We start from the raw sequence: 21,863 nt of genomic DNA on the forward strand, positions 1-21,863 counted from the left end.
GGTTCCCTTTTGGCAAAGCTCTGAAGAACCACTTTATGAATGCAGGAAGAAAAAAAAACATATAATATCACTACGAGCTCCAGACAAGACCATTAAAGTGGGTCTGTGAAATACTAGCATAATATCCTAAAAACCCAACAAGTAACATCATACCGGATAGGGTTGGGTGTTTGACATGATATTTGGGGGGGAGGTGTGGCTGTACGATGTACAGAGTACAGAATAAAATATATACATATATACTGTATATAGTTATGTATGCACACTTTTGGAGTACTAAGATGGCTAATGTAAACCAAGTAATACCACCGCCAGCCCCTGCAGGGTGCAGCCATGTCCCTCGTTTCCTCCACAGCACTAAGTGTTCACCAGTAGGGGATCCTTAGACCCGCCCACACTGAGCGACTGAAGCCCCGCCTCTTCCAGAACCAGGCTGATATAACCAGGGAGCCAAGAAATTTTAAATCATGATATGAACTGACAATCAAAACGACACAGACAACTCTGTAACTGCCACTACAGGTGAGGAGCACCAATTTACTTTCATTTTGCATCCCACCAGGCTGTTACTGCTGAGAATGCCTTGCGTCCAGTGATTTTCTCATGTACGTTTGACTATATATATATATATATATATATATATATATATATATATATATATATATATATATTGTGGCGGATGGCCAGGGCCGTTGCTTGGCCAGGACGCCTCTTTTGTATTCCAGGGAACAGGCATAGACTACACAGTACCTCCCCTAGAACGCTAGATGGCAGCCCCCCTGGGTGGCAGTGGTGTCTTAGATTCCCACAGGGCTCCATGGGATTGCATTGACTGAGCTTGTGAGGAGGCCCTATATATATATATATATATATATATATATATATATATATATATATATATATATATATATATATATATATACAGCACCTCCCCAGTATTTGTTTCCTGCCTTGTGCCCAATGATGGACTGAAAGCCAGAAGTCTACGTGACCATCATCATCAAATCCTTCTGTTTGAACCCTAAATCCAAAGAGGACTGTTTCATTTATGTGAGGTAGAATGCCCAGAGAGGACTGGGTGGTCTCTTGGTCTGGAATCCCTGCAGATTTTATTTTTTTTCTCCAGCCGTCTGGAGTTTTTTTTGTTTTTTCTGTCCACCCTGGCCATCGGACCTTACTCTTATTCTATGTTAATTAATGTTGACTTATTTTATTTTTTACTGTGTCTTTTATTTTTCTATTCTTCATTTTGTAAAGCACTTTGAGCTACATTGCTTTGTATGAAAATGGGATTGACCCTGTAGTTAGGATATAGCAGGTTGGATAATGGATGGATGGATATATATATATATTTACTGATTATTACAGATGGGGATTATTACTTCTCTGGGGGTCCCTTTATCTCTGTCTGGTTGGTTGGTTGGTTGGTTGGAGGCCATCAGTGCACAGTTTTCTCCAGAGATGTATGAAGGGATTCAAGACTGAGCTCTAGCTGGGCAACTCATGGAAATTCACCTGCAGTGTCTTTGCTTTGTGATTAAGGTCATTGTCTTGTTGAAAGGTGAACTGTTGGCCCAGTTTGAAGCCCAGAGGTTTTCATGAAGGATCTCTCTGTACTTTGCTCTGTTCAGCTTTCCATCCCACTCAACCCTGTGTAGCCTCCCAGTCCCAGTCCACTGGAGTGGTTTCGTGTGGAGTGACTAGCAGTGCCTGGTTTCTTCTAAATATGACTCTTAGATCTGAGGCCAGACAGTTCAATTGTGGTTTCATCAGACCAGAGAATCTTGTTTTTTTTCTGAACTCTGAGAGTCCTGGGGTTGCCTTTCTGCAAACGTCAGGCAGGCTTTCCTGTGTCTTCTGGACATTTGGCCATAAAGCCCAGATCAGTGATGTGTCACAATAACGTTTATCCTCCTAGAAGTTGCTCCCATCTCTGGACAGGTTCTCCAGAGCTCAGTCCGAGTGACCATTTTGTTCGTGGGCACCTCTCTTACCAAGGCCCTTCTCCCCTGATTGACTAGTTTGGCTCTAGGAAGAGGTATAGTTGTTCCAAATATCTTCCATTGAAGAATTATGGAGGTCACTGTGTGCTTGGGAACCTTCAATACTGCAGACATGTTCCTGTAGCCTTCCCCAGTTCTGAGTCTCAACACAATTCTATCTCTAAGCTCTGCAAGCAATTCCTTGGTCTTCATGTCTTGATTTTTGCTCAACTGTGGGACCTTCTATAGACAGGAGGGTGTCTTTCCTATTGAGTCTAGTCACCAGTGTGTCTGCCTGTAGAGAGAGTGTCGACCTCATCGAGAGGTTTACTTACCTCGGCAGTGACATTCAGGTCTCTGGTGACTCTTCCTATGAAGTCAGTAGATGGATTGGGAGAGCATTGGGGGTCATGAGGTCACTGGAAAGGGGTGTGTGGTGCTCCTGATATCTCTGCCAAAGGATGAAGGTGCAAGTCGTTAAAGTCCTGGTTCTTCGTTTTTGTGAGACATGGACGCTATCCAGGTGAAGACTGGACTCCTTTACATCTGTCTCTTCAGAGGGTCCTTGGGTACCGCTGGTTTGACTTTGTGTTGCTCATAGAGTCCTGAATGAGGCACATTACCTGCATTGTGAGGGAGCGTCAGTTACAGCACTACGGCCATGTGGCACGATTACCTGAGGGTGGTCCGGCTCATTGTTGAGGGCCTGAGTGGCTGGACCAGGCCAAGGGGACACCCACTTAACACCTGGCATGTGACAGATAGAGAGTCATTTCTGGAGGGTGGGACTGAACTTCATGTCTGCCTGGGGGGTTGCCAACCGGGATCCTGAGGTGTTTCATCATATGGGGGATGTGGCAACGTGCTGAACCAGTGCATGCCCCCCAACCTGACCTGACCTGACGTGACCTGCGCAATTCAACTGATGGACTTCAAACATCTCAACACTGAAGAGTGGAATGAGATGCACCTTGCGTTAATGGGATATTTCAGTTTTTAATTAAAAATGTCCTATGATCCTGTTTTCATTTTCTCATTCTGTAGTGTTGACTGTTGCCTGATGGGAGGAAAAAAATGAATTGAAATGATTTTAGCGCAAGGCTGCAATAACAGAAATGTGCAAAAAGTGAAGGGGCTTAAGATTGCCTAAACCTGCTGTATATAGTGTCAAAATATTTTATGTTTTAATTGTCAAATCTATGGGCACTATATAATTAATAATTTGTAATATCATAATTGCATGTCAGCTGTTACACTTCTCAGAGCCCACACTCAATGAAAGGCGCTATAAAAAATAAAACGAAACCCAAACATTAATCTAATTTCTAATCCTCACTTAATTCATACATAAGTGTCCACCGTAACCGAACAGGTCAACAGGACACATCCCCACATACATTCATAGGTGCCAAAGTTATGGGCCATGTTTCAAGTTGAGACACAGTGGGAGAATTTATAATATCTACATACAGCAAGTGCTGAGGCAGGGATTTGAACCCAGTGGCACAAATAAGGGGCTATGCAGGATATACCTTGCATAGGGGTCCTTGACTACTTGTGACCCCACCCTCCAACCCCAAAGAGAAACATCTCTGCACTTCCAAAGTGATGCATCAGAGTGATGAAGGACCATGTTTGGTTTCCGCAAGAACCATCTGCATGAAGCTTCCAGAAAGAATCTTCATTTATTTAAATCTGTAAAAGAGTCTGCAGAGTAGTGGAACTCCAATGGCTTGGTGAGTTTAAAAGAACTCCTGCTGCAAACATCAAAACAGTTCATGTTTTTCTTGATCTCAGTACAGGTCCAACGGCATGGAGCAATATGTCCTGCACCTCATGAGGGGATCCTAGAGCGCGCACTCCTTGAATTACATGCAGCGGAGCATTCAGTAAGTCCAGAGCGCGCATTTAAGATTGATTAGAACTTGAGGGTCGAGTGGAAGCCATACGCAGTGTCTGTGGGACGGGCCCCTTGAGGTACCCCTCGGTGTCTACAGCGGGGAGGCGGGATGGTCGGTGACGGGGTGGTGGATTGGATTCCAGAGCGCGCACTGCTTGAATTACATGAATGTAAAAGCGCTCGTTCAGTATTATTAGAATTCGTGGATCGAGGAGAGAAGTCCCCCTCGGTGTCTGAAGCACGCGACCTCGGTGTGTTTAGCGTGGCGGTAGTTTGCTTCTGGAGCGCGCACCGCTTGAGTTACATGAGCGCGCATTCAGTAAGCCCATAACGTGAATGTAATATTATTACAATTCGTGGCTTGAGGATAAGCCCTATTCTCAGCATATGAAGCACGTGCACTGTGGGATAACCCTTAGTGTATATAGCGCGGCGAGGGTGAGGGTTGAAGGGTGTGTGTGTGTGTGTGTTTTGGAATCCGAAGCATGCACCACTTGAATTACATAAAAGTAATAACGGCGCATTGAGTAAGCCCATACCGCTTTCAGTATTATTACAATTCAAGGATCGATGGGGGAAAAGTCCGACTGAAGCAAGCACCCCTTGAGATTCTCCTCGGTGGCCTGTAGCGCGGCGGTAGTTTGATTACAAGTAATAGTGCGCACCCAGTAAGTCCATAGAGCATCCAGATGGAGCGCATTCAGTATTATTACAGTTCGAGGGAAGTCTGTCTAAAGCACGCACCCTATGAGATACCCCTCGGTGTCTATAGCGCGGCGGTAGTCGGGGTGTTTTGGAGTAGGATTCCGGAGCGCGCGTCGCTTGAATTACGTAAATGTAATAACGCGCATTCGGTATTATAAGAATTCGAGGATGGGGGTGGGAGGGTGTGGGGGAGTCCGACTAGGTGCCTAAAGCACGCACTTCTTGAGATGCCCCTCGGTGTCTATAGGGCGGCAGCGTTGAGGGGTGACGGGTAATGTGGCTTCCGTAGCGCCCACCGCTTAAATTACGTAAATTTAATAGCGCTTATTCAGTATTATTACAATTCGAGGATCAAGGTGGTTTGGGGGTAGGTTGGGGGGGCGCATGGGGGAACTCAGGTGTCTGAAGCACGCGCACATCGAGTTACCCCTCAGTATCAATAGCACGCTAGGGAGGTGTGTGTGTGTGTGTGTGTAGGGGAGCCCTGAGGGCCACTTAACTTTCATAAATGATGCCTTTGGCCAAGTACTTATACGTCGCCTAAATGGACTGACCGGCTCTGCATGATCTGCTCATATATTACTAGGTAGCCCACCAGGGATTTTTGTTTGCCCTCGCTTTCAAAATCTTTTACACATCAAAAGAATGAATTTAATCTTCACTGACGCCTTTTAAGTGGTTCTTTGTCAAGCTAATGGCTTGACAAAGAACCACACAACCCAATACAATGCTTTACAGTACCGTTATTCTTAAGAGGGAATGCACAATTTTAGACTCCTCTGATGATTTTTCTTTCACAAAATGTATGCCGAATCAAAGCCAAAAAAAAAACAAATCTCGCATAGACCCAAATCCCAAAAGTGCCTGTTGCACCCCTGCCTGTGAATTCCAAATGCCAGGTCCGTCCTTATACGTTCGCTGCTGGAGGAATATTGTAAGAAAAACAGCGAGCGACACTAAAATGGAGTTCTGAGTCCTCTATCGGTCGAGATGTGTTCGGCAACATCAGAAGTTTCTTCCAGAATCGGTTTATCTGCTGGCAGACGTCAACCATCGAGGCTCCTGCTGTTTCTGTGAGACACAGTGACAATAGCGAGACACAAAAGCTTGCTTTTGTTCTTTTCGTGCCCAGTGTTAAAATAACACTTCACGTACACCTGTACAAACGCTCCTTCCATATTTTAACACTTAATATTTCCTTTTTGCTCTTACTCACGGGTTTGCGAGCTGTCCCATTGTCTCTTTCTCATTATCGTCTTGTTATTTTATTTCCGTGTTAACTTGGTTGCTTCTTCTCTGTTTGCTTTGAGTGTATCTTGTATTATATTTGCGCCTTATTTCAATGTTACCTTTGATAATTTTTTTTTTCTAATTTAGAGCTTGTGCAGTCATATATCCTAAATCAAAGAACACCAAGATCCATCCTTTTCAAAAGTCGTGTCGTCACCAGCGGAGTGGCACTTGGTGACATAATCATGCACATTCTCTAATTTGTTCAAGCGACGTGACCCCTGCCTGCTCCCAACTTTTCTTCCCTGCGGTTTAATGTAATTTCACCATTGAGTGGGAGGAGTTGGAGGAGAGCGATGAAGCGGGGGCAGGGCAAGCACCGCGGTGGGCGGAGCCAATTTGCTTGTCAGTCTAACTAGAAAGCTAAAGATCGAGCATTGCGGTCAGGCAATCATCACTGAAACGTCGACGGGAGTGGATGGAATTTATCTGACAAGCACGAGAACACTGAAGAGAGGTGTAGATAAAGCCCACCTCTCCAAACGAGTAACCCATTCTCCAACTGCAGCTTCAAAACAGCAAGCCATACGAAAAGTGGGAAATTTATGGTAAGCGCGCCTCAAAACCTTCTTTATTTTTTGATTCGTTCCTAAGGACAGGTAGCTCACCCCTCGTCCTCCTGCCTGCTTATACTGGGCTTGCACGCTGCCACAGGCAGAAATTGTTTTGAATGATGTGTATGTTCTCACAACGTCACGCATATTTTATTTAATTTATGCGTTTGGCTTCAACTTAATACCACAACTTGGTGCGATTTGGGGGTTGTGAGTATTTTTTTGTTCTGTGAAACAGTTTAAACAACCTAAATACGACTGTGGCCATCGAGTGGATGCGCGATAAAACTTAACAATTCCTACGCTTTGTTCTCCGGGGCTTGGGCGTACACTGTACGATTATCCAGTTCCCGTTTTAAACGCGGATTTTACGTTGACTCGAATGACAAAGCTGCAGTGTCGATATAAAAAGTGGATTTTTGAAACATGCGCGGATGCTCTTCTACCTAAAAGCTGCAATAATTAGAGTGCGCTACAGGCACTGCGCGTTTTACACATGTTCACTGGTTTCATTCTTTTACAAAGTTAAAATTATACTGGTATTTATCATAATGGAAATAAAACGGTTTAAGTAAAATTGTGATGTGATCCATAAAGTTAATTTAATGAGAGAGGAGCGGAATGAAACAGAATGATAACCCCAATCATCGGGACCACAGCGCACAGACAGACAGACAGACAGACAGACAGACAGACAGATAGATAGATAGATAGATAGATAGATAGATAGATAGATAAGTATGCACAGAATATGGTTATTTGTAACTTTTCCTGCGTGGTAATTCGATGCGTGTTGTTTGGAGCTGTCCCAGGTGCGTTAGTGCTGAATCAAACATGTGCGAAACTCAATACCTTGACTTATATATATAATTGAATTATATAGATATACATTTATGTATACATATTTTCAATTGTGCAAACTAACAAATTCCTTACATTGATAAAGAATTCGTCTAAGGATCTGCATCAGTAAGGGAGCTTGTTTTAAACTTACCCCATGTCATTTCTTTATGTTTCTGATGTCTGCATCATGTAACAGCTTATTATTTTTCAAAAGATAAAAAATTAATATTTTATGAATTCAGACTTGTCAGGAGGGAGAACGAAGTCGCATTTAAGATTGCACATTTGAACTACTTACTACATGTTTCACAACGGAGAGAAAGGACAGGCGACACGTTTACTTTGTTCTTCTAGTATTCTTCTTTTTCTTGTTATTATTATTATTATTATTATTATTTATTTTGAACTGACGCTTTTATCAAAAGCAACTTAAAATATTTGAGACATAATTGGCTGCATTTCTCTTTGTTTTTCCAATTGAAGCACAGACAGGTAAAGTGATTTGATCATTGTCACTCAGTGTCATTAGCGGGGTTTGAACCTGCAACCTCAGAGTTTAAGTCAAGTCGAGTCAAGTGGCATTATTATTATACAATCCATACACCATGTTACAGCATACAGTGGTGCGAAATAATGAACCTCAGGACCACACTGCAGCACATAAGCACGAGAAAACTCCAAGATAAGTAGTAAACTGTACTTTACTAAACTATAGATAGATAGATAGATAGATAGATAGATAGATAGATAGATAGATAGATAGATAGATAGATAGATAGATAGATAGTATTTAATTTTGGTATAGTAGGCAGGATTAGATAGATAGATAGATAGATAGATAGATAGATAGATAGACAGATAGATAGTATTTAATTTTGGTATAGTAGGCAGGATTAGATAGATAGATAGATAGATAGATAGATAGATAGATAGATAGATAGATAGATAGATAGATAGATAAACAATTAAATTCTAACCGCAATTATTATTATTATTATTATTATTATTATTATTATTATTATTATTATTATTACGAGGGACGTTCAAAAAGTTTCCGCACTTTTATAATTTCTTCAGAAACGGTGAATGCGGGAGGAGTAGCAATTGGGCATTATAAACTTGGTATGACGCTGGGAAAATTGCATCTCAAACAAAGAAAAGTGATGTCATTTGTTTTTGAAATTCTTAATAAATAGAGTTAAGAAAAAGTGCAGAAACTTTTTGAATGACTCTCGTAATATTATTATTATAAATAATATTACTGCTACTACGACTAATAATAATAATAATAATAATAATAATAAACAGTAGCAGCAAATGTAGCAAATGTTCTGCTAGTTAATATGTTTTTGGGCTCTGAGACAAGGTGGACACAGCATTTGTGACTTTCGATGTGTCGTTTGTGTGTCATATCTCGGATTTCTTGTACTTTAGCCTAAAGATCCGCGACGCTGTTTAATTCTATCCCGGTCTCCTGTCACTGCGATTGCGTGTTCTTAGGCAATGGTGTCCCTTCCAGTGCTGATTCTGCCATAGGTCAACTAGGATTGGCAAAGTGTCCTATACTCCGCAAACCACCAACTGGAAGGAAATCAAATAAATTCATCAGAAAGTACTGTACATAAACGACAACCCGTATGTTATTATTGCTAAACTTTTAATCTTTGCGTTTTTGTACATTTTTGGCGTCGCCTATATTAAGATACAAACTCAGAATCAACTTATGGATAGCAAGAGCTCGACTGTCGGTTACTTCTGCGTTTCACGGCGCTTTTAAAGACACTCTCTCACCCACAGGGGTCTGCAAAGTCAGTTCTGCACTCTTAAAATGAACGGTTCTGTGAAGGCACTTCACGGGGTTGTGTGGGTCCCCGTAGCTTCATATCTTGACAAAGAACCGTTTCATTTTGGGAGGAGTTCCTTGTGTATGAAGTTGGCGTTTTGGTATTTAGAAAGGCCCCTAATATAGGTACTAGAAATCTTTAATCCAGTGTGGGCTACTTAGCAGGACAGGCGAAGAAAACGTGAACTTAGCGAGCCTGTGCTATAGTCTGCAGCAAGAGTCCTTTTAAAATCAGGAACACACTGGCATTTTACAAACCTGTTATCATCTATCCGTGGTTATTTATGGATCTAAATAAAAAAGAGGATTCTTTCTGAACACTATGAGTTTTGCTGAACAAGCTTTGGCATCTTTGTTTTGAGGATTGTACTGTAGATAGATATAACCGTCCATCTAAAGATATATCCTACGCCAACTGGATTTTATTATATTTATTGTCAGTTAAACGTAAGACTTTTAAAAGTAACCAAAGGCTTTTATCTTTGTCTATCATCTCTGTGATTAAATGACACACATTTCCACCCTTTTACTTTGTTTAGTGCTTTGCACGGACCGAACACGAAAGTTCAGTTCAAAATTGTCACCTATTCGTATGATAACTGTTTCTGAATTGGGCAATGCTACTATGAATTATTATTATTATTATTATTATTATTATTATTATTATTATTATTATTATTATTATTATTATTATTTGGCTGACGCTTTTATCTATCTAAGACACAATCAATCAGGTGAGTTGTCTTGCTCAGGGTCACACTGCAGTGTCAATAACAAGATTTGAACCTAAAGTCCAAAGCCTTAACAGGTTTCTGTATTTGAACTGAAGGACCCTCACGAATGTTGCCTGATAACGTCGGACGATCCGGGAAACTGCAGTTGTTTATCTCTCGGAATTTTGGAGACGCGCTGGGAAGCGCCTGCACCCGGTGGTCTTTCCGAGAGCTGGGAGTGCAGATGAGCGCGTGCCTCTTGTGCGTTAGAATGGTATTGGGGGGGTGCTGGGTTGGGGGGTATCTAGGTTGTGTGCCAGGGTTTGCTTTTTCCTTTACATTATAAAATGCTCCACCCCCATCTAATCGAAAGGAGGCGGGGCTGCCAGATGCGCTTTCCCGAAGATGCCAAGATAGAGGAGTGGCTTATATTTATGGAAGAGTTGCGGCTAGGGGCCGCATTAAGAAATGAGCGGTTATTTCTTCTTATATGAGAAGACATAAATGCCGTGAATGTCGCGCAATTCCAGCAAAGAAGAAAAGTAGTATTTGTGTGGCTATTTCGTTTATTTATTTGTTTGTCTGTTTTCTGCTGACCTCTGTATTAGGATATTCTTATTTGGAGTTTTGATTCGAAAATTGGCGCTTATTTAAACTGTGTGCACTCCTAAAAGTAACAGTTCTAAAGCGGAACTTTACTGACTTGGGTGGTTTCCATTGCTTAACAAAGACCCGTTTCATTCTGTGAAAGGTTCTTTCCATATAAAGTTGGTTCTTTGGGCTTTGAAACGATGTCTTAATATGCGGACAAACCTGAAATCTGTAATGTCGAACAGATCAAGAAAACTCGAACTCGGCCTGTCTGGTTCTGTCCATCAGGAGTCCTTATAAAAACCATAGTCCACTGTTATTCCACAAAGCCGTCGTCATCTGTACATGATTGTCCACCTGCTTTGGATCTTATTAAAATAACGGGCTTTCTGAAACCTTCATGAAAATGACACTGTTTGAGAACCAACCTGATTTCGCTATGAAGAACCACTTGGGTGACTTTAAGAATGTAATGGAACGGGAGGAGGGAACCGCTTTGAATACCGCGCGAGAACTACGCTTTGGAAAAAAAGTCAGGGGTTCACAATCAATCCGGACATTCATGTTTTTGTTTAGCGTTCTCTCGTCCTTTGACAACACGTTGCGTTCATCTTTCTTAAAAATAAATAAATAAATACATAACGGCCGACTGACTTCAAAAACAATTAGGGCATAAGCACCGGGTGTGCGCCAGTAAGCTATACAGACTTGAATAACATCCAAGCAAACAACCAGACAGACAGACAAATAAATAAATGGGTTGGTAGTGCCAATCTTACGGTTTGGTCTCTTTCACCATCTGGTGAATTGTTTTCACAATCGCCGAAAAGTGCTGCAATAGTTGAGAATTACTTTCTTTCTTTCTTTCTTTCTTTCTTTCTTTCTTAGTCGGGAATTTACGGAACGTTTCGTGATTCCGTTCGGGAGCCGCTTCTTCTGAGGCCCAAGAAATGTCTGGGCTTTGTATTGTATCCGTTGTTTCTGTAATCTAATTAGGGCAGCCTGTCTCGGAGAATTCGAATATTCTGTATTGAAAGAATACTCTCCAAGACCCCCAGCCGACAAAGCAAGCCCACATCCTATTGGCTGCAAAGTGTGGTGTACGCAGGGGAGACTTTTTACTCCGCCAAGTGTGAACTGAAGTGATGGATGTCTGGAAAAACATCGACAGGTTCTATCTATCTATCTATCTATCTATCTATCTATCTATCTATCTATCTATCTATCTATCTATCTATCTATCTATCTATCTATCTATCATATAGTGCCTTTCATATCTATCTATCTATCTATCTATCTATCTATCTATCTATCTATCTATCTATCTATCTATCTATCTATCTATCTATCTATCTATCTATCTATCTATCTATCTATCTATCTATCTATCCGAAGACCCAAATCAACAAACTCAATCAGTCAGTCACGCAAAGTGCAAAACAAGGAAAAGTCGTTGGTAAATCCGCCCCGGTTGGCTAGCAGTGTGCCATCATCTGATCAAAGGCAGAGCGGCCGGATTTAGCCCTAAATATCGGATTACAGCGGGTTTACTTCATCCAGGATCGAGCGTGTGGCCCACAAGCCAAAGCAAGATCAAGAAAGCAGGTCAGCGGAAAAGACGAACTGGCAGTCGTCAATGTGAGCTATAAAAAGGTGCGCATCTATAACGACCTCGTTAGCTTAAGTTCTGAGTCGCCACAGAGCCTTAAATACATCAGCTTAACGAAGGTACAAGTAATGGTGCAAGACGCGCCAGGACAGCAGTTCATTACTTGAGCGGATAACACGGGCATCCAATAACATACGCCACACGTCCTTCATCACTCCGTGGCTTCATCTTCTTCACCAGTCCAACTGTAACAGAAACGCGATCCTGCCAGCTTGTGTTTGCGCTGCTTGGACAGAACGGCAAAACACGTTTTGTATCCGTCAATTATTCATAGGGGCTCGCGTTACCCCACAGTGTGAGCAGAGAGCATCGAGTCGGGAAAAGATGGAGGTGAGTTTGGCTGTCGAAGTAGGAAAAGGAGCCGGTAGAATTAGTACTGTCTATCTACCTATTAATTATATAGTGCATATCTATCTATCTATCTATCTATCTATCTATCTATCTATCTATCTATCTATCTATCTATCTATCTATCTATCTATAGTGCATTTCATATGTATCTATTTCTTATATAGTGCCTTACATGTCTATTACCTTTAGTCTTCAATAGGACAATAGGAATGGTACTATATAACATTTGGTTACTGGGTCATTTCCTACAAACTCTGCACAGATCCATAGTGTTGCACAGATCCTGAGTGTGACACTTCACCTATGGGAATTCATACTGCTGAATGCAGAAACGCTTGTACTTTTATGCTAAAACACTTTGGAATAGTGCAGACTAAGAAAGACACCCTTCATTCATTCATTCATGCATTCATTATTTTCTAACCTGTTTTATTGGGTCACAATAAAAGTCAATTTTCACCTTTGATTTGCTATTTGATTCTTAGTCGTAGGCTTCAACCACCAAGACTCATAGTGCAGAACATGCAGCAAGCCACATTGGAGTTGTTGAATACTTTGGGATCTTCTCGCTATATGAAAGGCGCTGCATGAAACTAAATTGCTGGCTTATCTTTCACCACTGACTTGTTCTTTAATGCCCAGCTTTTCGAGATCTCACATACCAGGGCTCACAGAGCTGAACTATCTCCATATTTTGCAGTTTGTGCCCACTCCTAGAGGACTCTCTGACACTATATGAAGTACAATCACCATTGGCTCCCTCTTTAATCTCCAGTTAGAGGCTTCATCATTAGCCTGGCTCATATGCCACACATCTGTCCAAATTGTCCAGTTTGAACTACCCCTGCACTTAAGGACAGGTAACCCACCTGCAGCTAAGTATGTTCAGGCCCTGCCAGTACTTGGATGGGGGCTCATCTTGGGTTGCTGTTGAACAAGGTGTTGGTGTGGCCATCAGGGGGCACTTACTGTGTGGTTTGTGTGTGGATCCCAATGCCCCAGTGGGGACTCTGTGCTGTAAATATGGGCACCATCCTGAGAGTAGGGTGTACCCTGATGCCATGGCTGAATTGCCCACCACAACCTTATCGATTCTGGCTCCTTAATCATCCCTTGGCTCTAATGGGCTAACTATCTCTGTCATTCCTTCACCACCTAATATCTAATGTGTGGTTGGCATACTGGCACAAAAATAGGTGCTGTCGCTTCATCCAGACTGGTGACGCATATTAGTGGTGTTTGAAATGGAACCCCTGTGTCTATGTAAATAAAGCGTGTTAGAAATGTGCTATTTAAATGTTTTAATTAGTTAATCCTGCAATACTTTGGTTAGCATTCACAAGGAAAAGCGCTATATAAATCCCGACTATTGGCTCATTTCTCATCATTGATTTACTCTTTAATTCTGAGTTAGGGGCTTCAACTACCAGGGCTCACAGAATACAACACATTCACCCTGCTACAGTTTTTATAACTTCCTAAAGTATTTTGGGTGATGTTCACTCTGAAAGGCGCTATATATGAAACTAGACTTTCGACTCGTTTGCCCACCCAATGGATTGGCATTCCATCCAGTGTTAGCCCTCGAGTCCCAGTGGGTTTGGGCCCTTCCTATTGTTTCTCTACCTAGATGATAGTATAGAGTAGATAAGCCCCTTGATAATCCTCAAAGGCTATGGGTGGGCTTTGTACTCCATTACTGTACAATACTCCTAATTGTAGGGCACCTTGACACCAACTCAGCAGATCTGGCATTTGTAATTGGAGGTAAAGCACAGGTCTGGGAAGAGGAACAGGAAATGCGACGGGTGGTGTGGGCAAGATGTGAAATTGGAGGAGTGCGGGGGGGGGCGGGGGTAGTTGATTAAGCCCCCCGTGCACGTCAATTACATAGAGGGACTGATGGAGTGCCACAGTAATTCTCTTCTGCACTCTGGGGACCCTCAAAACTCAACTTGATGCTATTAAAGGTGAAGAGGACTGGTGAGCTTTGTTGGGCTGAGCGGCCTGCTCCCGTTAAAATTGTTTTAAATAAAAGGCGCTATAAAAACAATTGTAATGTTTATTCTTTTTTTTTTTGAGAAATTATTTAATTACTCTCATTTGGCTTGGTGTGTATGTGTGTGTGTGTGTGTGTCAGTTGGGGTGCTTGTGACATACCCAGTCCTGGCTCCTGCCTTGGGCTTGATGCTGTCAGGATTGGCTCTGCCCACCACCACCTTGAAAAAACATCTCAGATAGCAGCATAGGATGGCACATCGGTCATGTCATGGAAAAGCGAGATGAATGGTGGAGTGTCATGGGGTGCTGGTGGCCTGAAGGGCGTTATATAAAAGAGTTTTTTTTTAGAGGGGGACAGGCTTGCTGTTTATATAAAATGGTCAACAAGGAGCGCAACAGAAAATGAAATCCAAACTCAATCTGATTGTATCAATCAAGCATACTGGCATTGTGTTTGGGTAATGGCGACAATCACAAAGGACTTCAGCACAATTAAGTCACTGCCAGTGGGGGCGACCTTGAGACAGGAGGACGTGAAGGGGATCGCTGACTGTCTGGCTATAAAACCGTGCTGCCTGGCAGAAAGGAGTCCTCCCTGTGTGGAGGTTGCATGTTCTTCCCGGGTCTGCGTGGGTTTCCTCCCACTGTCCAAAGACTTGAAGGTGAGGTGAATTGGTGACAATAAATTATCCCGTGTGTGTGTGAGTGTGTGTGTGTGTGTGTGTGTGTTCACCCTGTGACAGACTGGCGCTCTGTCCAGGGTCTGCTCCTATCTTGTACTCTGTGCTAGATATTATAATCTTCAGAACCCCCCAGTCTGAATTAAGAGGGTTTGAAAATGACATGTCTATAAAACAAAGCCAAGTGCTGCAGTAGTTATGATCATCATAGTCATCCTCCTCATCATCATCATCTTCACCGTGGTCATCAGGCCACTAGGGTGGCACAATTCAGTCAGTCAGTCATTTTCCAACCCACTATATCCAAACTACAGGGTCACAGGGATCTGCTGGAGCCAATCCCAGCCAGCGCAGGGCACAAGGCAGGAAACAAACCCCGGGCAGGGTGCCAACCCACCACAGGACACACAGACACACCAACATACACTTGGGACAATTTAGGATTGCCAATGCACCTAACATGCATGTCTTTGTGCTGTGGGAGGAAACCCACGCAGACACGGGGAGAACATGCAAACTCCATGCCCGGAGGACCCAGAAAGCGAACCCGGGTCTCCTAACTGCGAGGCAGCAGTGCTACCCACTGCGCCACCGTGCTGCCCTGGCACAATTCACTTAACTTCATATCTAATGCCTGCTCACGCTCTCTCTCTGGCATTTTTCCTCACATCCTCATAGATGAACATCGCCATCCAGGTTGGTTCCTGCCTCATGCCTGAAGCTGCCTGGTTAGGCTCTGGCAGCCCTGACTTTGATAGAAGCAGGCTGGAGGGTCTTGTGTCAGTTAGGGTCTAATTAGCCGGGAATTAAAGTGTTTGGAGTGACACAAGCAGGAAGGGAGAGCATCAATCAATCAGTCAGTCAGTCAATTGGGTGATCAATGTATTGACTGAGAAATTCATTCATGGCTGCCTTATCGATTAATTGCTTTATTGACTAAATGGAGAATTAGCACAATGGTTGATTGACTATAGATGGCATGGCTGATTGACCGATTAATTGGTCAGTCAGTTTATTAACTAAGTGGTTAAATGGTACAGCATTTCATTCACCCATTGATTTATTGAATAATTTGTTAATCAAATGGTCAATCAATTCATTAACTGAGCGATTGATTGTTTGACTTATTGAGTGAATGGTTAATTTGCACATTGTCTGATCGATTAATCAAATGATTGAATGGCTAAATGGTTATTGGCACATTGAAAGATTGATTGATTGATTTTTTTGACGGAATCGTTTTGTGGACTGATTATATGATTCGTTACTAAATGAGCGATTAATAATTGATTGAATTATTGATTAACTCTTTGACTAATAGTCTTTTTGATTGATTTATTAATTCGTTGATTTACTAAACGATTCATTAACCCATTGTCTGACTGACTTATTAATTTGCTGACCAAATTAAACACTGATTGACTAATTGATTGAACGATGAATTGGTTTTTGATGGCACACAGATTATGTGATTGATTGATTGATTTATTACCTAAATGATTAAGTGGAACACTGATTGACTGATTATTGATTTATTTTTTAACAGTATTGTTTTGTTATCTAACCATCTGATTGATTGATTTATAAAGTGAGTGACTGAATAATTAATTGATGTAGTGACAGATTGTCTGATTAACTAATTGATTTCTGGGTTGATTTATAGAGTGAGTTTTTGATTGACTGTTTCATTGAGCCCGTGACCCTGTAGTTAGGATATAGCAGGTTGGATAATGGATGGATGGATGGATGGATGGATGTTTCACTGAGCATGCCATTTATTAAGTGATTGGTAACTGATTGATTTATCAATGGAATGGATTGGCTAACTGTCTGATTGGTCGATTTACTAATTGAGTGCGTGAATAATTGGTTGACTTAACGGTGAATTAACATCATGAGTGACTGATTGATGAGGGGATTGGGACAGGGTATGATTGGCACACTGACTGAGCAATTGATCGATTTATGAATTGAAGGACAGAAAGGAATTTTGTCTGATTGATTGACTTGTTGAATGGTTGCCTGCTCTGATTCATCCATTGAGTGATTGATAATTGAATAATTTATTAACAGAATGGATTGATTCCTTTATTAATTGGTTTGATTTACTGAGTAAATAGTTAATTGATATGCTAGTTGATTGATTGATTTATCGGTTGATCTGTGAAGAAAGAAAATATTAATTGTTGGGCACAATCTCTGATTGATTAGTTGATTGAATGATTGACTTATCGGTGAATTGTTCCACTCGATTGATAGATTAATTGATGTCTCCACAGAATGATTGATCGCCTTGTTTATTAATTGATTATCGGTCTGATTGATTTGGATTAATGGAGATTTGTCATGCTGATTGATTGATGAATTAACAGATTGAAGGATCTTTGAAGATTGATTGACAGGATGCTTGATTGTCTGGTTGCTTGACTTGGTGACCCGTGATTGGCTGATAGATTGGGTCACACTGATTGGTTGATGAAGTGATTGATTGCTGTAACGTCCGGCCCTCACACCTTCTCTCTTTGCTCCCCTTCTAGAGCACGATGATGACGAAGCACTACAGTAAAGCAGTCGAGATGTCCGAGCTGGTGGGCTCTCTGGGCTGGATGGAGGAGGACACGCTGAGCTCCCAGGACGAAGGGCCCACTGAATCAGACCGCTATACCATCGACACCAGGGAAGAAGGCGATGCCTGCAGTGAGGAGCTCGACGAAGGGGAACAGGATGAAAACGAGGAGAATGGGGCTGAGAAGACTCCAAAGAGACGAGGACCCAAGAAGAAGAAGATGACCAAGGCACGGGTGGAGCGCTTCCAGGCCCGCCGCATTAAAGCCAATGCCCGGGAGCGCTCCCGCATGCACGGCCTCAACGACGCCTTGGATAACCTCAGGCGGGTGATGCCCTGCTACTCCAAGACCCAGAAACTGTCAAAAATCGAGACCCTCAGGCTGGCCAGGAACTACATCTGGGCTCTGTCCGAGGTGCTGGAGAGCGGCGAGTCCCCCGATGGGCGGGGGTTCGTGGAGATGCTGTGCAAGGGGCTCTCGCAGCCCACCAGCAACTTGGTAGCAGGGTGCATGCAGCTGGGCCAGCAGCCGCTCGTGTTGGACAAACGAGAGGAGAAGGTGACCCCTGTATGTGCAGGAGGGGCCATCCCAGGACACCCATTCAGCTATCCATCCCCGGGCCTGCCAAGCCCCCCTTACGGAGCAATGGATGCCTCCCACCTCCTTCACCTCAAGTCACACGGCTTTAAAGGGCTGGTGGAACACCCTGCTTATGAGCACCCCTCGCCGGAGTGTGGGGGCACCCCTCCATACGATGGACCACTCACGCCACCCCTGAGCGTCAGCGGCAACTTCACCCTGAAGCAGGAGCCGTCGCCCCATGAAATCGACAAGGGCTATGGCAGCAGTGCCCCTGCCACTCACACGGCAGGCTTCATGCCACATTATGTCCCCTCAGCCGTCCCTGGACTGGCGGGCCCTCAGGGGCAAAATGCCCTCTTCCAGACCGCCCTGTCCCGTTATGAGCTGCCAATGGACATGACTTTCGACAGCTACATTCAGCACATGGTGGGATCACAGATAGGCGCTGTCTTCAACGAGTAGTGATGGACCAAGAGCAGGATGAGCACGAGCACAGCAAACCCCCTAGCAGTAGGTCTGAATCCACCATCCCACCCAAACCTCCACCCGCCTTGTTCAGATCACAGGATTTGACGTCACGAGAGACACTGTGACAGGACATGAGGATGACTTGGCCAAATAACAGAGATGTGACTGAGCGAGCCGGAATATAGCACCTTGCTATGCATTTCTGGGGTGAAGCTCAGTATGGACCCATGAGAAGAAGGCATTGGACTGGGAGATGATGAACAGCGAACCCCTCAGAGATGCACAACATCCAACAAGGCATTTCAGTGAGATGAAGACCACGATGGGTCAAGTAGATTAGTACAGATAATGAAGGGACGAGACCCTGGTCAAAAGGCATAAGATGAGCCCCCTCAGAGGTAGACAACATCTAAAAAGGCAACTCACTGAGATGAAGAACATGATGGGTCAAGCAGATTAGTACAGATAATAAAGAGATGAACCTCTGGTCAAAAGGTGCCTCAGAGGTGGACATCATCACACAAGTCAACTCATTGAGATGAAGACCATGATGGGTCAACCAAGTTCAAAATTACTGTTTTTTTTTTAAATGAAGATGTGACCTGTAGAACTGGACAGTTGGAATGAATCCCAAAAAAGGTGGACACCTTCTGACAGCTTCACTCAAGACAAGGTTAGCATTCCATTAAGAAGAACACAATGCACCCAACAGAGGTTACATCCTTGTCAAGACAGTTAGGATGAGCTCTTTGGAGATGGACATCCTCAGCCAAGGCAACTGTCTAAGGTGAAGAACATGACAGGACTATCAGGGATGACCAGCTGGTCAAAAGATGTGGGAAGTACTCCTTAAGAGATGGACAATATCACAAAAGGCAAATCTTCAAGATGAAGAACATGTTTGGTCAAACAAATATGGAAAGATGTTCATACCTGTTCAGCAAAGATGACCACCTGGTCAGGAGATGTCAGATGAGCCCTCCATAGGTGGTCACCAATCATGCCATGCAATAATATGAGGTAAAGAACATGAATGGTCAATCAGTTTCAAACACATGTATTTGGAAATCAGGATATGCCCCGTGGTGATGGACAATCCAAAGTAGGCCATTTAGCCTTGGCATGGGTCACTATAGCTTTCTGGAAGTTAAAAATGAATCCCAAATAAGGTGGACACCTTTTTAAAAGTTAACATTCAATTAAGAAGAACACAATGTACCCAACAGAGGTGACAACCTTGTCATGAAAGATAAGATGAGCTCTTTGGAGATGGATATCCTCGGTCAAGGCACCCGTCTAAGGTGAAGAACATGACAGGCCTATCAAGTTGGAGCAGCTCACAGAACTCACCAGAGATGAAAGCTTCATTCGGCGATGCTCAGGGCAGCCATACAAAGACAAGTATAAGCTGAACTCAGCAGAGGAGGACATTCTTAGATAGGACCTTCAGCTTCAGAAAGGCTTAAGGCCGCTTTTTGATTGAAAGTATGAGGTTCCTAGAAATGGACACCATCCCACAAATGCACTCAGGGGAATAGGGATAAGCATTACAAAGCAATTGATTTCCAACACCCGTGTATGAAAATAAGAGCAAGAATTACAGAGATTAACTTTCTCAGGCGGACCCATACGCTTAGAGTGACCACTTAGATGTAAAGGAGACCCCTCATAGATTGACAACAGTCTCACTATTTAATTTTAGAGCAAGTCAGTTGGCCATAAAGTAGCCATTGGCTGTCTAAGAAGACTAGGATGAATTCTTCCGAGATGGACACCCTGAGATGGACTAGTTAGTTTTTCTGAGGCCCAAGGTTGCTGTTCAGCTGTAAGGAGGCCAGAGGGGCTATTTTCCTTGAGAGTAGAAGGAAATAGGCAGATGTCATTGAAGCTAAGGATAATCTCTACAAAGCATGAAAGTCTCATTTTGGGGTATGAAGCAAGACAGAACATCTTCTTAGCCCATGTTAGTCACAATGAACTTGGATTGGCCAGTGTGATCAAGAGCTGCTGCATGTGAAATTTAAGGATAAGCTGCATGAAGATCTTCAAGATGAGGATCTCAGGCGTCAGCTGAGGTGGACAGTAATCATCTTTAAAGTCCAAAGTGGTCCCGTGAGGCCAACTCTCACATAGCCAAAATGGACATCTAATACACAAATGGCTTTTTTTGGGGAGTACAAGGACATTTCTGCAGGGTGGCTCCCGGTAGAATTAAACATCTCAGACTCCGTCTCTTTGCTTCAGAGGGGCACCAATCAGACTGGGCAACTCAGGTTCTTCAAGGTGTCTGTTCAGTCAGAAGCTCATGGGAGGAGTGAGCACCTGGGTTCAAGAAAGTTAAAATGGGCCAAACTGGTGAAGCCTTTCGGTTGGCCTTTATTGTCAACATGTGGAGAGGACTAGGGGGGGTACTAGAGTCCTATATGATAAATGGGGGCAAAGTTGGTAAAACCCACTTTTCCATCCACACATTCCTAAAAATCCTGGGTCAACTGGACAATGGAGACCCAGACCAGCTAAGCATTTCCACAGCACGGTGCTGAAATTCTATTAATTTATGATTTTATTTAATATTTATTTTTTGTTGTCTCATGTATGTTTCTTTCTGTTTGACTTTTTCTTTCTTTTTTTGTCTATGGAACATTTGAATGACCAAGGCGGTTGTCTTAGACAACACACATATTTATACACTTGATTATTTAAATTATTTATTGATGTCATTGTGCTGTGTGAATCGTTTCCCTGTCGCACTTAAATCCTGTAAGGAGACAAAAGGTCGCTGCTGAATGAGCTCCAGAAGCAATAAACTCAACAATGGACTATGCAAAAATAAATGAAAATAGTAATAATAATAAAAAAAAAACTTTTGTAAAGAAAGAAGACAATGGTTCATATATTTTCAATATTTCCCAAAAACATCATTTGTCTTTGCTAATATATACTGTGAAAGTAAAATTTTGTTTCCATTTTTAAAGAAAATCTGATATACTTTTGTACAAATGGACCAGATTCAGCGAGCAATAATATTCTTACGTGTTCCTGTATGTGAACCAGCTTGGCTTTATTTTGTACAGATAAAAATGTTATATTCTTTTTTAAAAAACAATAATAATGTTAAGAACTA

The 21,863-nt window shown here is 42.7% G+C and overlaps 1 protein-coding gene across 1 annotated transcript; it reads left to right on the forward strand.

Annotated features, from left to right (window-relative positions):
• The first annotated feature begins 6,306 nt into the window (after positions 1-6,306).
• neurod4 (neuronal differentiation 4) lies at positions 6,307-19,143 on the forward strand. Its single transcript, XM_039749894.1, has 2 exons — positions 6,307-6,425; positions 17,660-19,143. Exons 1-2 carry the CDS (start codon positions 6,423-6,425, stop codon positions 18,731-18,733), a joined length of 1,077 nt encoding a protein of 358 aa, XP_039605828.1. The 5' UTR covers positions 6,307-6,422; the 3' UTR covers positions 18,734-19,143.
• Positions 19,144-21,863: the final 2,720 nt, after the last annotated feature.

This window comes from Polypterus senegalus, chromosome 3 (genome assembly GCF_016835505.1).
Source record: "Polypterus senegalus isolate Bchr_013 chromosome 3, ASM1683550v1, whole genome shotgun sequence".
Taxonomy (NCBI): domain Eukaryota; kingdom Metazoa; phylum Chordata; class Cladistia; order Polypteriformes; family Polypteridae; genus Polypterus; species Polypterus senegalus.